This window comes from Neodiprion lecontei, chromosome 3, assembly GCF_021901455.1.
Source record: "Neodiprion lecontei isolate iyNeoLeco1 chromosome 3, iyNeoLeco1.1, whole genome shotgun sequence".
In the NCBI taxonomy this organism is placed as follows: Eukaryota; Metazoa; Arthropoda; class Insecta; order Hymenoptera; family Diprionidae; genus Neodiprion; species Neodiprion lecontei.
The window spans coordinates 22,899,335-22,914,221 of record NC_060262.1 but is presented as its reverse complement, the minus strand read 5'-3'; the positions used below and the strand labels follow the sequence as shown (position 1 = coordinate 22,914,221).

General features: G+C 35.7%; 3 protein-coding genes across 9 annotated transcripts in view; 2 read left to right on the top strand and 1 right to left on the bottom strand.

Moving 5' to 3' along the window:
• Positions 1 to 5,245, top strand: part of LOC107226597 (SEC14-like protein 2) — a 34,250-nt gene extending 29,005 nt beyond the window's left edge. For all 5 annotated transcript variants that reach the window (XM_046735974.1, XM_046735975.1, XM_046735976.1 and 2 more), the window contains 8 exons: positions 755 to 798; positions 1,270 to 1,387; positions 2,073 to 2,282; positions 2,387 to 2,467; positions 2,871 to 3,070; positions 4,111 to 4,259; positions 4,578 to 4,729; positions 4,833 to 5,245. In XM_046735974.1, the coding sequence (XP_046591930.1) occupies positions 755 to 798; positions 1,270 to 1,387; positions 2,073 to 2,282; positions 2,387 to 2,467; positions 2,871 to 3,070; positions 4,111 to 4,259; positions 4,578 to 4,729; positions 4,833 to 4,951 (1,073 nt within the window). In that variant the 3' untranslated portion in view covers positions 4,952 to 5,245. The remainder of the gene's footprint in view (positions 1 to 754; positions 799 to 1,269; positions 1,388 to 2,072; positions 2,283 to 2,386; positions 2,468 to 2,870; positions 3,071 to 4,110; positions 4,260 to 4,577; positions 4,730 to 4,832) is intronic.
• Positions 2,893 to 7,542, bottom strand: LOC107226596 (thioredoxin domain-containing protein 17). 2 transcript variants are annotated; one of them, XM_046735979.1, is made up of 5 exons: positions 7,430 to 7,542; positions 7,170 to 7,342; positions 6,839 to 7,073; positions 6,226 to 6,307; positions 2,893 to 5,749 (listed from the first exon to the last, which is right to left on the bottom strand). In XM_046735979.1, the coding sequence occupies exons 3-5, from the start codon at positions 6,978 to 6,980 to the stop codon at positions 5,593 to 5,595; spliced, it is 381 nt and encodes a 126-aa protein (XP_046591935.1). In that variant the 5' UTR covers positions 6,981 to 7,073; positions 7,170 to 7,342; positions 7,430 to 7,542; the 3' UTR covers positions 2,893 to 5,592. The 2 variants fall into 2 exon arrangements, with proteins under 2 accessions (XP_046591935.1, XP_015522952.1); XM_015667466.2 differs by lacking the exon at positions 7,430 to 7,542 and having other exon boundaries at positions 7,170 to 7,355.
• Positions 7,543 to 12,904: 5,362 nt separating this feature from the next.
• On the top strand, positions 12,905 to 14,603 carry LOC107226595. Of its 2 annotated transcripts, none has more exons than XM_015667465.2 (3): positions 12,905 to 13,060; positions 13,156 to 13,305; positions 14,439 to 14,603. In XM_015667465.2, the coding sequence occupies exons 1-3, from the start codon at positions 13,039 to 13,041 to the stop codon at positions 14,498 to 14,500; spliced, it is 234 nt and encodes a 77-aa protein (XP_015522951.1). In that variant the 5' UTR covers positions 12,905 to 13,038; the 3' UTR covers positions 14,501 to 14,603. The 2 variants fall into 2 exon arrangements, with proteins under 2 accessions (XP_015522951.1, XP_046589866.1); XM_046733910.1 differs by having other exon boundaries at positions 12,972 to 13,060; positions 13,132 to 13,305.
• Positions 14,604 to 14,887: the final 284 nt, after the last annotated feature.

Below are 14,887 nucleotides of genomic sequence, written 5' to 3'. Positions count from 1 at the left end.
CATACATTTGCTAAACAAAAATGTGCCTGACGAAAGCTGATATAAAAGTCTTTATTGCATATATTTAGTTTAGAAAGTGTACTTTTACTTCACGAAACATGCATAAAAAATGTCACTAGGTTATTTTTAAGGTTTATTCGTAAGTTTTTTTTTTTTTTTTTTTTCAATAGATTCTCTCCTATTTTTAAAAAAAAAAAAAAAAACCAGTGAGCCATATTGGGCCAGGGAACAATTGTGCCCACTCTGATTCAGATAGTAAATACATTCATGTTCCGAATGCAATTGAACCTCCTCTGGTTTTGCAACCGATAAACTAATCAGGAAATCTCGGCAGCATCCTTTTGTTTTTATATAATGGGTCATCTCAATCTGTAAATTTGTGCAAGGAAGAAATTTCACTAAGCCATAAGCTAAGTAATTGAATACATAGGTCTAAAATTTAAATATACCGACATTTCTTCCTGGTTATAAATTTTCTGCAAATTTGCGGTTTTAACGAGGAATGTTAATAGAGATGTGAATATTTATTACTCAGGATTTTACTTCCTAGATATTGATAATCATCCCACATTGTCTAGAGAAAATAAACGAGTGGGGTTTAATCTTTTCTGGGAAATTTATCGTGCATTTTAATATAAGCGGTTTACCACCTTTCTCTTAATGTATAAAATGGTTTGCATTTCCGCGGTCTGTTTGATACGTGTGCATAAAACAATTCCGTCTTATTATATACAGTATAGCATTTACGTTTCAGCACGAAAATGGGACGCTACAGCCGCTGAAAAGATGCTACGAGACGTGAGTTTAAGAATATTTATTAAAACATTTGTGGATAAACTGGGAAAAATTATCCTATATACCTATAAGTGCAAGTGAAAATGTCAAGAATCTAATACAGTATTTTGAAAAGAAGCTCAGCTTCATTCCATCAGTCACTATAAATGATCAACGCCCGCTTCCCTTTACCAATTTCTCCTTAAGGAAAATTATTGGACATACTAGAAGGATGCTTCGGCAAAAAACTTAAAATTGAAAATGACAATTCACTACCTTCAAGATCATCTATGCGTCTGTCAAGACTCGATATCTGCCGTAAATTAATCTTCTAATGTGAGACTATTTCGGGCCAATTCTTAACTGACATGAATTCAAATCGAAGGCCAATCTATCTTATATAAATTGCATGTACGTTCTGCTTGCCATTGTATTGTAAAAAAAAAAAAAAATAATTGAATTGAAAATAATTGAGAATGATTTCCTGATTTCCAGTCACTGGAGTGGAGAAAAATATGGCAGGTGGATAAAATACACGAATGGGTGGCTCCTCCGATATTTGACGATTATTTACCCCGGGGATTGAGCGGCTTCGACAAAGATGGCGCGCCGAGTAAGTAACAAGTATATTAAAAAGTGTAGTTTCACTATTTGTAAATTCTATAATGGGTACAAAAGGTGGGTTTGCCTCTAGAGCTCATTGTCAGCTGTTTCTCGAATCTCTGACAGGATTCTCAATGTCTCAACAGAGATTTGAATGAAATATTTTTCGACTATTCGCTTGTCAATTCGAATTTTACAAAGTTATGAAAGAGCCCAATGAATCCAAACATAATTATAAATTTTCTAATTCGCAAAGGGAAAGAATTGCAAATATTGCTAATCATCCGATAGGATGTTTAATTATTAAAAGTCTTCGTGAAAATCGTTTTAACGTGTTTTTGATGAAAAAAAACTAAACAAGATTCTTTTTTTTTTTTTTTATCTACATCAAAAAAAGAGAAGATATTTTATACTGCACAAGTTTGCGTTGAAATGATACTTTTTTTATTTTACAGAAGTTTAAATTTGTGATTCTGGAAAAACAAGATAAAAATTTTTATATTTGAATGTGTCATGGAAGAATTGGGCAAGGAAATTCAAATGATGATTGTATAGGCTGAATGAGGGGAAAATTGACAACCGATTGAGCCGAAAGTTTTATCGCAAAATTCTGTTAACTTTCTTTGGACCGTCCTTTGTATAAATTTCTCATGCCAATACATATATAATTAAGTACATAATAGCGTTATTTACAGCTGTGATAGCACCTTTCGCTGGGCTGGATATGTACGGACTTTTACACGTGATATCAAAGAACGACATGATCAAAGTAACGATAAAGTATTTAGAGCAGTACCTAAAAATCGCTCAAGAGCAAAGCAAAAAGCACGGACAAATCGCCAACCAGATAACAGTGATTTTTGACATGGAAGACTTCAATTTGAGGCAATACGCATGGAGGCCAGGTTTGTCTTAGCAGTTTCCACAATTCCGTACACTATGCAGAATTGAAAGATATCGAATATATTTTGCATCTGAATTCCGCACCATAATCAAAATATGTTTACAGCCGGAGAACTCGTAATTGCGTTAATCCAAATGTACGAGGCAAACTACCCGGAAATTCTAAAGATGTGTTACATCATAAATGGTACGTAAATCATATATGCAGAAACAAAAACTTCTATTTTCAATTTCAATTTTATTTTCAATTTTTACGGTCCAGGTTTCGGTTCGAAAACATTATTTAATTAAACATTATAGTTAGTTACAGTTACAGTTATATGTAAACATTCCAAATTGAAAAAAACACACATTTGGTTTTCAATCGCGAAATATCCCCGTGGAAATGTCGTGTGAGCAATTTACTATAGATGTCCGCCTACGTTTAGGCAACTGAAAATATACTTGTACTTTGAATTATGTAAATGCAGGTTTACCCTGTGTCAAATTACCCTATACACGCCAATAACGAACACCATTGTTTGCAAAACGGGAAATTTTTCAATATTACGATGATGACGCTAACTGTAATTTTATACCGATTTTTACAGCGCCGAAAGTTTTTGCTCTCGCTTTTTCGATAGTTAAGAATTTTCTCAACGAGTACACCCTGTCAAAAATACAAATTTACAAAGCGGATCCGGCAAAATGGAAACCTGCGGTGCTGCGCACCATTTCAGCCGATCAATTGCCCAAACACTTTGGGGGAACTCTGACTGACCCGGATGGCAATCCAAGACTGACTACCAAGGCAAATCTTTTTTATTACTTCTTTTCATAACTGGGGAGGTGTTATACTGGAAAGTTGTCGAAAAAATATTAGCATGTTTATTACACAAAAAACCAAGGTAGTGTTCAATTGTTGAAGTCGCAAATCACCTTGGAAAGCAGACGCTTTAAAATTGCTTGAAATCGGTTGAAACTGTTGCAAATCGCTTGTCACCTGGTCTATGAGTGAATATCTCCTAGCAAAAAACTGTTCCGGTCCAAGATATGCATCGTGAAATTCTAGTATACGACACAAAAAATGAATAACAATCCAGACATCATCCTTTTCAAAGAATTATTTTAGCTCCAAAGACAATCGATATCTGCACATTTTTTTGTTATAAATTTCGAATAAACGGTATATCGAAAATAGTATTCGTATAAATGTTGCGTAGGATTATTTCCACGCAAATTCAACACCCAGTGAGGTTATTAATGTCACAGTAGAGCTTACCATACTTTGAACAGGTGTACTTATCAGAAGAAACTGTAATAGGTGAGGTCGGCGTGACAGTCACGAGCAATCGAAAAATAGATAAATTATTTATTATGGTCATTAGGTACTATCCTAAACCCAATTAGCAGTTCTTACGTAAATTTTTTCGTATTTTGAATAATCATATTTTTTATACTTCTGTTAGGTATATCATTTGAATTTGTTTATGTACGGACTATAATTATGCGATTCTACATCACACTGAATATGAAAATTAAAAGAACAAAACTTTTAATTTGTAACCAAGCAGAGTTCTTGAATTTTATTACTGCATGAAGTTTACAAATTTCTTCATGAAAATTTTTTGTTCTTCACAGGTAATACTCTCTTTTTTTTTATAAAAATGGTTTCTTCATTTATCATAAAATAGTTTACTATTACATTATTTCATCCATTTTCTAGTCGAATCAGAAAAAATCACTGGTCCATGGAAAAAAATGAAATTCTGATGTATGAAGTATGAAAAGATGTGTGAGAATGTAACATCGTATATCACTACAGCTAATAATAAGTTGGAATTGTAACAGATCTGTCAAGGTGGTAAAATTCCTAAGCACATGTACAGTAGCAAAGCAGATAAGGAAAAACTCAACGCAGATCTGGAAACGGCAACAATTAAAAAAGGAGACAAACTTACTTTAAACTTTTTAACAGCGGAAGAAGGAAGCTTTTTACGGTATGAAACATGAAATACTATCAGAAATACTTGTATACAATAACACTGAAAAACGTTATACCACATATTTGACGGCTTTTACAACAGAAAGATCAAAACTAATACCTATTTCTGTGTTTAATATACGAGTTATTTGAAATTGACATGATAATTTGAAACTGATATTTTCCTAGGATTTATTTTCAATTTGTTTTTAGATTTTTAAACTGTAAATTCAAATCTGCTAGCTACAAACTTGTTCTGAAGTTCTTTTCTCGAATTATCGCATTTCGAAAACTGCAACATACACGATAATTAATAACAACGTTTGTTTGTCAGATGGGAGTTTAGATCCGAAAGTCACGATATAAAATTTGGAATTATTGAGAAAAATGAAGAGGGAGCACAGTCTGAAGTTATTCCGCTCCATCGAGTTCCTGCTCATGAAATGGATGAAGTTGGTGTAATTACTTGCAAAGCCCCAGCCACTTGTGAGTTATAAATTGAGTAAAACTTAAAAACTTATAATTGCGATTCTGTATAATTATGCTAAAGGAACTGAAATTTTGTTTCTTCTCTTTTTCGCCATTCCAGATTCAGTTATATTTGACAACAGTTACAGCATATTGAGAAACAAAAAGATCCACTATCTGGTGCAAGTTATACCTCCATTGCCAACGGTTACCGAGGCACTGACTTTGTCCGACAATTGAACCATGTATTATAAATTGACGATGTTAGTCAATGTCATATAGCTGTCATGTAACGCAACATGAATTCGTGACTGTACGAGTAACTGACAAACGTTGTAAATAATAATTTTTATATACCTATATATATATATTCTCATTTATTAGTGTTAAAAATCTTACGATTGTTATCAATTTTCGGAACCCTTTATAAATATTTTTACTTATTTCGGTGAATTGTGATTAAGTTTGAATTTTACACTGTAAGAACGTTTGTGTTATCAATAAATGATTATATTAGGTTACTCAAATTAAAAAGGCAGAATCAGTACGGCAAGTGGCTGACGAGTGAAGTATGCCCAGTTCAAATTTGGGTCTAGAATCAGCTGTTTACGTTCATTTCTAATGGCTAAGGTACCGATTACATCATAAAAATATTATTCTCATACTACGAAGGCAATGCAAAAGCCAATAATATCAATTGCTTAAGTTTTCCTCTTAATTTACTCATGTAGATAAGAATCATTCATGGCCACTTTGCCTTGAGCTGATAAGTGTTCGATGAATAATATCGGTTTTCACGTATATGAGGAAAATGATGAGCTGACGAATCAAGATCACATATAACACTGTTCAGTATACGTTCGAGTATGTTACTTAATTATCTAGTCATCTTCGTCCGTAATCAACATCTCCACAAGGCCAACATCCAAACACTGATCACCTTCTAACCGTTTCTGAGTTCCCCATCTTGCCAAAGTGGGTAAAACTTTCAAGTTGGTTTTATTATCCGTTCGGAACGGACATTTTAGATCCTTCCAACTATAAGGAGAAATGCATTAGAAATTCAAGTTAATTGGATAATAGTAATTACAAATATCTTGCTATTCAAGTAGTTTTTCTGAAAACAGTTTTCAGAATAAAAATTTGAAACAATCGCTTTTCCATCACTCAAAAATTTTATCTACATTTCATCGATAGTAGTAACTATCCAATGACAGTGCGATGCACTGTTTCTATCAAGATTTGAAATAGAATGGTTTTTTCTCTTAGGCGATAGCCGTGTGGCCTGTCATTTCTAAAAAAAAAATACTATTACAATTTGATGATTCAATTGCGATAATCCGCAATAGTCTGGATCGGTCAATTCATATCATCGATAATATTTAGGATACCGAGAGAACAAAAAAAAAACAGAGCTTCAAACAAAAAAGATAAGGGTGAAATGTTGGTCAAGTTGACATGAAATACTTCGTATACATAATAAGTATTAAGTAAAAAAGAATTAAACAACTTACAAGGATCTATCTCCAACCTCGACGTAAATGAAATGAGATTCTGCTGGTGCTACTTGTAAGCCTTTTTGAATAAATGGTTCAGCTGAAATGAGAATATTAATTCCATATGAAGATTCTTAGATTATGGAAAATGTGCCGTACTGTTCCGAATATAAGCCAAGGTTTTTTGTCGCTGACAGTGCCCGTCAAATTCATCCTCGTCTTACATGTGGACCCGTCGTATGTGCAGGTAACTAAGCAAAAACATCCTGAAATACTGTCTTAGAATTAAAGGTCGTCTTATACTTGGAACAATACAGTACTTTGAATATACCATGAAAATTGTGTGTGGGAAACCATGGATGCTTGCTTTAATAAAAATGAAAAGAAACTTTAAAGCAGCATTTTAATAGCGTAGCAATAATAGAACAGAACTTTAGGAATTTGATATGCTGATATTATGAACATTAAGTATTGGAGAGGCAATCTGTGAAAAATGTTTTTAGATACCACATTCAAAAACCAATAAAAGCTTCTACTGTAGAAATACAGTTTTCTGATTAGAGTCGTTCGAAAATTTCTTGTGAAGGACATTGCGGAATTCAGAATACTGAAATTTTACGAGTCGGTTTACCTTCAACGCAGTCAGGACACCAGCTGCTGCCATTGGGTAATTTACTACCACTGAATAAGATGTAAGCGACTTCATCTTTGGGAAAGGTTTCAGTAAATTTTTTAAAATTTTCGTAACCTTCAATGTGATGGCGAACGACCATTATTACCGATTTTCGTAACGTTGATGAATCTCTCGTGATAGTTGTTATTGTAGCGGATAACGTATGAGATTGGAAGATCTTCGACCTATTGAGCTGTAACAAAAAGGTATTTAATTGCCTTATCACGATAATATCCGAAGATAACGTCCTAGTTATACATTTAAACACAAACAACGTCGTAAGATATACCTGTAGGTAACTCCCACTGAAATATACGATGCATTTCGAAATTAGCTCCTAGTGCAGTCATTTTTATCTCTCTTGCACAGCTGATTTGGTGACTAGCTCTGCCTCTGTCCTAGGTAGTTTTTTGCGCTTTTTAGATAGTTAGAACGCCCCCAAAATATTCAGTCGCAAGGTCGCTGAAAACAAGCAGTAGTGGAACGAACGCTCGCTGTAAAGGTGTGATTTCATAGACAGAAAAAAATAGCAGCAGTTTAATAACCTACTAGATGTTACTAATATCTTAGAGCATATGCCAACTAATATCTGTCTTTATAGTTTGACGCAGCACCAGCGCTGCTCATGAAATGTCTTTCATATGTTGCTCCGCGGTTCGGATGAATGAACTGGACAGAAAAAGCTTGCGTCGGAAGTGCTAGTAACTTTCAGTGAATTGCTGCTGCTGCTGCTGCTAGTTTTTGCTGACCACGAAATCTCAAGCCTAAGGCTAGGTTCACACCACTGAAATAACATTTCTATTTCAGTGGTTCACACAAGCGCGGAGCGCGATCGACGGTAACCAATCAAAATGTAATGTATAACCTCTTCTTTCGTATTTGTATTTGCTACTCCTGCATACATCGTAAAAAAAAATATTATAATATGCGGATACCGGACGGATCTACTCCATTCCATAAAAAGCGTACGCGTCCTGTCAACAGATTTAAATTGGTTTTCTAAAGAACAGAAGATGATAATTCTTCCGCCTTCCTTGTCGCTCAAACCGTGGCGGGAGGGCCGCGAGAGGGGAAGAACAGACGCGTTCACCTACCCCCACTCCCTTGGAAAATGGTGCGGGGGGGGGAGGGGGGTGTGTATTATATTGCGGGCTGTAGAGATTTAGTCGCTTCTGAGCGCTGAGCGGGTTCAATCGTTTTCGAGAAATCGGAGCAAAATCACGTGTTCTCGGTATCGGTTCAACATTCAGACCACATTGTCAAGGTTACGTCAAGTTGTTCGATCAGTGTATTTCCCCATACTCATTTATGATGATTATACGAGGACCAGCGTATAGCCTGTGGGAAAAACCGATTTATTGAAATAAAAACATCCTGCGAACATTGAAGGTGAATTTTATGTTTATTTCATGTCTCAAGTTTTCATTGTTTTGTGTAACTTCAGATTTCAGTGATGTGTGATTTTGTCTCTGTGCGTCTAGTGTCAATTTTATTATATTTTTTGATTAATTTTCGGCGAATGTGCGCAGTTGCATTGTCAGCCAGTTTATTCAGTCGGTTCAAATAGATAGCTACAGCACAAAAAGTGAATGTAGAATCGAGTGCTAGTGTTATTGCGGTGCGGATTTTTGGATTATAAGAGATTAGCGAAGATGTGAATTATGTGAAAAGTGCGTCGCTTCACCAATAAACCTGAGATGCTACAAGAACTACTACGTTAAATTGTGAAGCAACCCAGATAAGAGGTAACAATACTTATTTTAATTATTGATTGATAATCCAAGGTGGCACATTTAATACCCAAATTTTGTTCTTGCCTAACATGCAATGCATGGATATAAATCTCGACAACAGTAATAATTGATTTGAAAACTGAAAAGCCAATTTACTAAATTAATTCAAGTGTCTTGTTTTGCTTTTCACAGATTTAAGCAGAGACTTCTGAGTAACTTCTCCATTTCTCGGCAACGCTGGTGAGTTTGCACGTGTTAGGTTATGGGTATTTCCCTGGGATTCCTCTGTCACGTGGCGTGGCGGTAACAATTGTTACACAAATCTTCGATTTCTTAGCTGCATGGTTAGGCTCATTCACGATCGCAACGTGCTTAACTTTCGGTTGAATAATTTTTTTTCGCAATGCAATTTAGCGTAGCTTACTTCCAGTTTGAGATTTTACACGTTGCTAAAAGTGGAATGAGCATCGCGACAGGTAATCATCGCTTACTCGGCACTCGCGAGATCAAATTGTGTTTCGTAACTGATGTAATAATCTACGTTTGAATTTGCCGATGATGCCGTTTGTGGTGGGTTCACCTGAGGTTTGAACATATTCAATTATTCACGTTATTTTTAAATTTCTGAAATTCCAAAGTCTGGTATAACGTAACGTAATCAACTTGCATCTTATATTATATATCATTTTCAATCTTTTAACAACCAACAAGTATTGATCAACTGCAGGCTTAGCTCGCTTAGAAAAATGCTAATTGGCATTCAGGATGTTTTAATCAATTTTACAAAAGGTTAATGTACCGATAGTCTGCCAACATTAACTAAAATAACAAATGCAATATTAGAGTTGGCGGGATACAACCGCGATACTGTATTCTGAGTGGGCAGACTACGATACAAAAACATTTTGCTCCCAACAGGTAACCAACGAAAATGTAAGTCAGTGACCACGGCGCAAATGATGAAGAATGATGTGTGTTGGAAAGAATGGAGAATCGTTTAGGTCGAATATAGGTAACCGGGTAGGTAGGCGGACGTTTTGGGATCCGTCGCGGGGTTTATGCATGAGTGTGTGAATCTCTCTTTTCCGTTGGGTGGCTTCGTTGGGAAACAGGCGAGGGTAGGAAGGTCGCCATGGACCGTGATGTTACTAACTTTTGTAATCCACAGCGTCAAACGATCACAGACATTGTTTCCCAACAGATTCCGTATTCGAGTCTCTCGACCATTTGTAAACATTTGAGTATTAACGAGATTCGATTTCCCATTTCTTGTCACTTTGCAACGATTTTTCAATCGTTATGCAATTCGATTATTTAGTGATTACCGATCGTTATTCCATTCAATTTATCTCTGTGATCGTCTGAATGGGCGAAACGCATCTCTGGACCATCTATCGCATTCCGTGGTACGCTAGATGGGGAAAGATGCTGAGCTCGAAGACTTCGCGTCGAAGAGGACCGCCAACCGTCACGCCACACAATAATGCATGCCCTCCAACCTCCCTCCCGATTTCGATTCGATTTGTAATTTGAGAACAACAATCCGCATAGTAATGTATCTAATTCAGAAAAATGCAGATGCGGATTGGGTTTCTATAGAATTTTTGGGACACATCCCAGATAATACAAATTTTTTGACAGTTTAAGTTGTCGCGCCATATTGCGCGTAGAATAATCACGAAAATTGGACGCAGCTTCACGCACGTAAATTAATAACGGGAAACGGACACGCTTTTTACGCGTCGATTTTACAAACAGTATATAAAAGAATTACGCACTCTCGATGTGCTGATCTTTCAGCTCTTCGGTCAATTTTTTGTCAAACAATGAAGTTTTCAAGTTCCACTCCGCCTTTTGCGCGTGGACTTCATACCTTTCATTTAAGAGAGAAAGCGCGGCATTTGAAAACCGGTGCTCAACGCGCAAGAACAAAAATTTCAGCAGTGTATAGTGATATTGAAGAATCTTGGTGTAAGTATTTATGGAATATACCTGAAATGCACAGAAATACTCGTTTAACTGATCATATTATTTTCAGTTGCAGGATAATAAAACCAATTTTTTAACAAATGCACTGAGGACTGTAGAATATTCAGTCGAGAGATATTCACTTTAATGATTCATGGCAAAAAAAGATGTCGATTTTTATTCATCAATACAATTAATAATCAAAGCTACGAATATTAAAGTAAATATCATGTTCGAGTCGAACCATTTCTCGTCAGTGTAAGAACTTATGTGTGCTAACCATACCTTCGTCTGTTTCAGCTAATAAAATTTTTGTTTGTTTTAGCTAATCAAATCTTCTGTCTGGTTCAACTAATTACTATGTTTCTTTTTTCGATAATTATATTTTTTACCTATCTAAGCTAAGTATATCTTTGTCTGTACCGACATATGTCACTAATAATATTTTCATCTGTTCCGCGTAACTGAATTTTATTGACCATACTTAAAAATTAATGTTTAATTTTTGTGGATTAGGTCTGGTTTAGGTCTGGTTCAGAGTTAGTTATCTTGTTTTCACCGATACATAGACTTAGCGGTGTAGTTCAGAATCACCATGATCAAATAGTGCAGTAAAATTTATTCAGCTGTAGTTTTTTTTTAAATGGTTTCAGTCTGTTATAGCGATCGTTTCAATGTCACAGCTTTTTTTCTCGAGTTGCTCATAGGTCATGTTCGATTTTGATTTCACTGTAGAATTATACAGCTCTGTCGTATTTTGGTGGTTGTGTTTATTCGACTCTACTTGTGTACATTTCTTCCAAGATTTCTGCATCGTCATCGATAGGTAAATGCCAACGTCTTACAGTGATACATGTTTTCGATTTTGGTTTAGTTATGACTGTTCTGCATATTCACCAGGTTCTCCATTTTATTGATTATCTCATACCTCATAAGATGAAAAACAACCACCCTTCATCCATAATTAAAACAACCATCTTTCATCAATACTTAAAACATTCGACTTTCGTCGATAATAAATAGTCCGCGGGTTATATGAACTGAAAAATTTCGACAAGCTGTCAATGTACGCGAGTACAAATTAATTGGGAAAAACAATTTATCATAATTCACATGTGAACAAAGTTATAAGCAATTCTTCGAAAAGCGTAAGATTGACCCTGCAACTATTCTCCGTGGAGTAGGCCTACTGGGGATACCACGTAAAAAAAAAAACGCGCCGGGTTCTCTACCTCTTGCGGTGGTGTGGAAACGAGCATAACTGAACTTATTTTCACTGGTCAAGTACTACCATATTGTAGTTTATCGAATGAAAATTTTATTCTCGCGTAAATTCAACTTATAGTCAATAAAACTCATGCTTCGATAATGTGTAACTCATGCGGAATCGTAATACCTTCGGATTTCTCTAGTCAGAGTTAATTCCACGTAAATACATTTTTCTTTTGGATAAATTTCGTTTCTTAATCGAAGTTAACAAGGTGCACATACATACCTCTGGCAATTTGGAGATCAGCAATTTCAACATTTTTTTCCCCAGCTTAACCTTTTGCAGTCGACACAGTAAAATCGTTGAATTGTAAAATTCGAAAGTTTTACTCGCTAGTCATTTAATAACTCGACTTTTCGGAGAAATTAGTTGAAGTTCAATTGCCTATCCGGCACAGCGTTCCCAGTATTTCACTCGTGAACTTTTTGTATTACGAGAATTAATAACAAACCACGGAAATCTAACGTCAGTTAAAAAATTATTTTTATAAAATCAGTTGCACCTTCTTTCGTAATGAAGATTTGAGCGTCGAATGAAGATACATATTGTTATCTCCAATTAACGATACGAGTTGAGTAATCAACATAAGTACTGAAATGACAGAACAACTATACATCTCCATTCTTTAATTAACTTCTTCGACTATCTCTTCGATCCCTTGCATCAAGAAAATGTTTCTGAGTCTGTTAACAGTAATCCAGGTGCATGTCTATTGTGCATCTATTTAGATAATATTAGTTTTGTCGATCCGATGGAGTTAGATTGACATTGCTGAAGTTGGCCTAAATGAATTTGCGTAGTTGAAAAGTATACGGCGTCCATACGGGGTTATATGAAAATTTCAGTCTGTTCCCGTTCGTCATTCCATAAGGATAATAATATTCGACTCTGCATTATCTGGGCACACGCGGCGAGCGATGGTAACGTCAGTTCCTGTCGTCTGTACGTACCGACGGCTTGCTGGATTGAGTTACGCGTGCGAGGTAGGACGCAGACGGCGCTGCTTGAGTATAGTGTTCACCAAGGTCCCTAGAATAATCTAGGGATCTTGGTGTTCACTACATTTCATGCATTTTGATTGGCCACTGCGCCTACGTAATTAGCAAATGTGAAAACTTGGAGAAAACGTACTCAGTGCGTCATCTAAAAGTGGCCATTTTTTATTATTGCACGTCTACCGATTAATCATGGCGGCGTCGGGCCAGAAGGGTAGGTATTGAGATTTGACTTGCTAGAAATGAACGATATTTACTATTGCTTTACTATACTGTCGTCTTTAGACCTTTTTTTTTCCACTTCCACAGTGAGCCTGCTTCTGAGGGGTTGGAATGAAATTCCCGAAATTGTTGCATCGTCGTTTATTGCAGTACTTGGACTCGGTTTCGGGTTTGCAGGACTGTATGTCTACAATAAAAACGATGGTAGCAAACGAAAATACAAGTTTCACTACACTGGTAATGGCTCCAAGTTATTCAACATATACTTCGGAAGTTTTAATTACAGTTTCTTAACTCACTTGCTTTAGTATCATGCATCGAAATGAGGCTGGACTTACATAACATAACCTCTTATTGATTACGTTTGTTTCTCGTTTATTTGGAAATGTTAGTGATCAAATATGTCAATGGTTAACGTCATTGAGCATTTATTAGCATTTATGATCATATCGGGAACAGAAATGTTTTCTATTAATCTGGAGATCAACAGCTTTTAATTTATGGATTGTGACTTGTTCGACTTTTTTACTTATTGTGGCGTAGCTGTTGGTTTAGTAGCTGGACAAATATCTTCTGACTTCTTCATCCTGTGATTCAACGTTACTCTTTTTGTTACATAGCTGGTTAGGGGCAAAAAAGAAATTTAAACTGTAATTACGGTTCATAGTCATGTACGCAATATGACAGTCAATGCTAAAACTATTAATTTTTATGCAGAGACTTATTGCAAGTCTCGATCTTTGACGATGCATGCCTTGAAAGACATTTATAATGAACATTGTAAAATTTGCTCATGCTATCTTTGAGAATTTAAACTTTTAAACCTTGCCGTTGAAACTAGCTGTTATAACTGTACCTAACCTGTCATCAACAGAATGTGGTTTGATGTTCCGTGTTGTCATTTTTTGCAGCACCAGTAAAGTGCGATATTTAGATTAAATTTTGGTAGATTTAATACCACTTATCTCTTGAAAGACATGGGCTACCTATAATTGTTTCTATCCATTCGAAATCTACATAAAGTAAATGCATTTATCGATTTTTGGTCAACATACGCTCTATTTAAGTAATAAAATTTCGGCATCGTACAACCACACACAACTGTGTCATAAGCCCACATGCCAAAAAGTCATATTTTAAAATCAATATTTGTTTATTTTACATTGACAAGTGACTCCTAAATTTGGTGAATCGGTTTTTGAAAGTATTCTTACTTTATTTATTGATGCTTCTAAAAAGAATTCACACAACTGTCTTTTCTCTCTCCAAATCAAACCAAAAATATCTTGACCGTTGACAATAATCCAAAGTTAACGATTACAAAAATCTTTCATTGTGTTGTGACTGATACCTCATGTGTTTTGTTTCAGTCTACAGACCCGATGATCCACGAGTTGCGAATATAAAAACACATTGTGGATTGGATGAATGAAATGTGAAGTATCCGATAACTGGTATTGCTTTAGCAACTCAGTAACTGTATAATATCTTGTAGCAATTCACTTGAAATATATGTAATTTACTTGTACCTCAAATTCGATTTTTTTTTTTAAATCAATTTTACCATCACCAAATGTGTATATCCGTTATTGATAACCCCATAACTTAACCAGGGGCCTGTTGTTCGCATGTGATGAAGCAATGAAGCTGAAACTAGCGGCCATGTTCAGCACGTGACTGAGCAGAGCTGATGCTCGTACCGCCGGACGCAAGAAGAACCAAGACGTGTGTGTGTGGAGATGCACTATGAGTGCTCTAGGAAATCATTGCATGCGAATTTTGACTTGTAGATTCAGGAATGCATTCAGACCTGAACCCC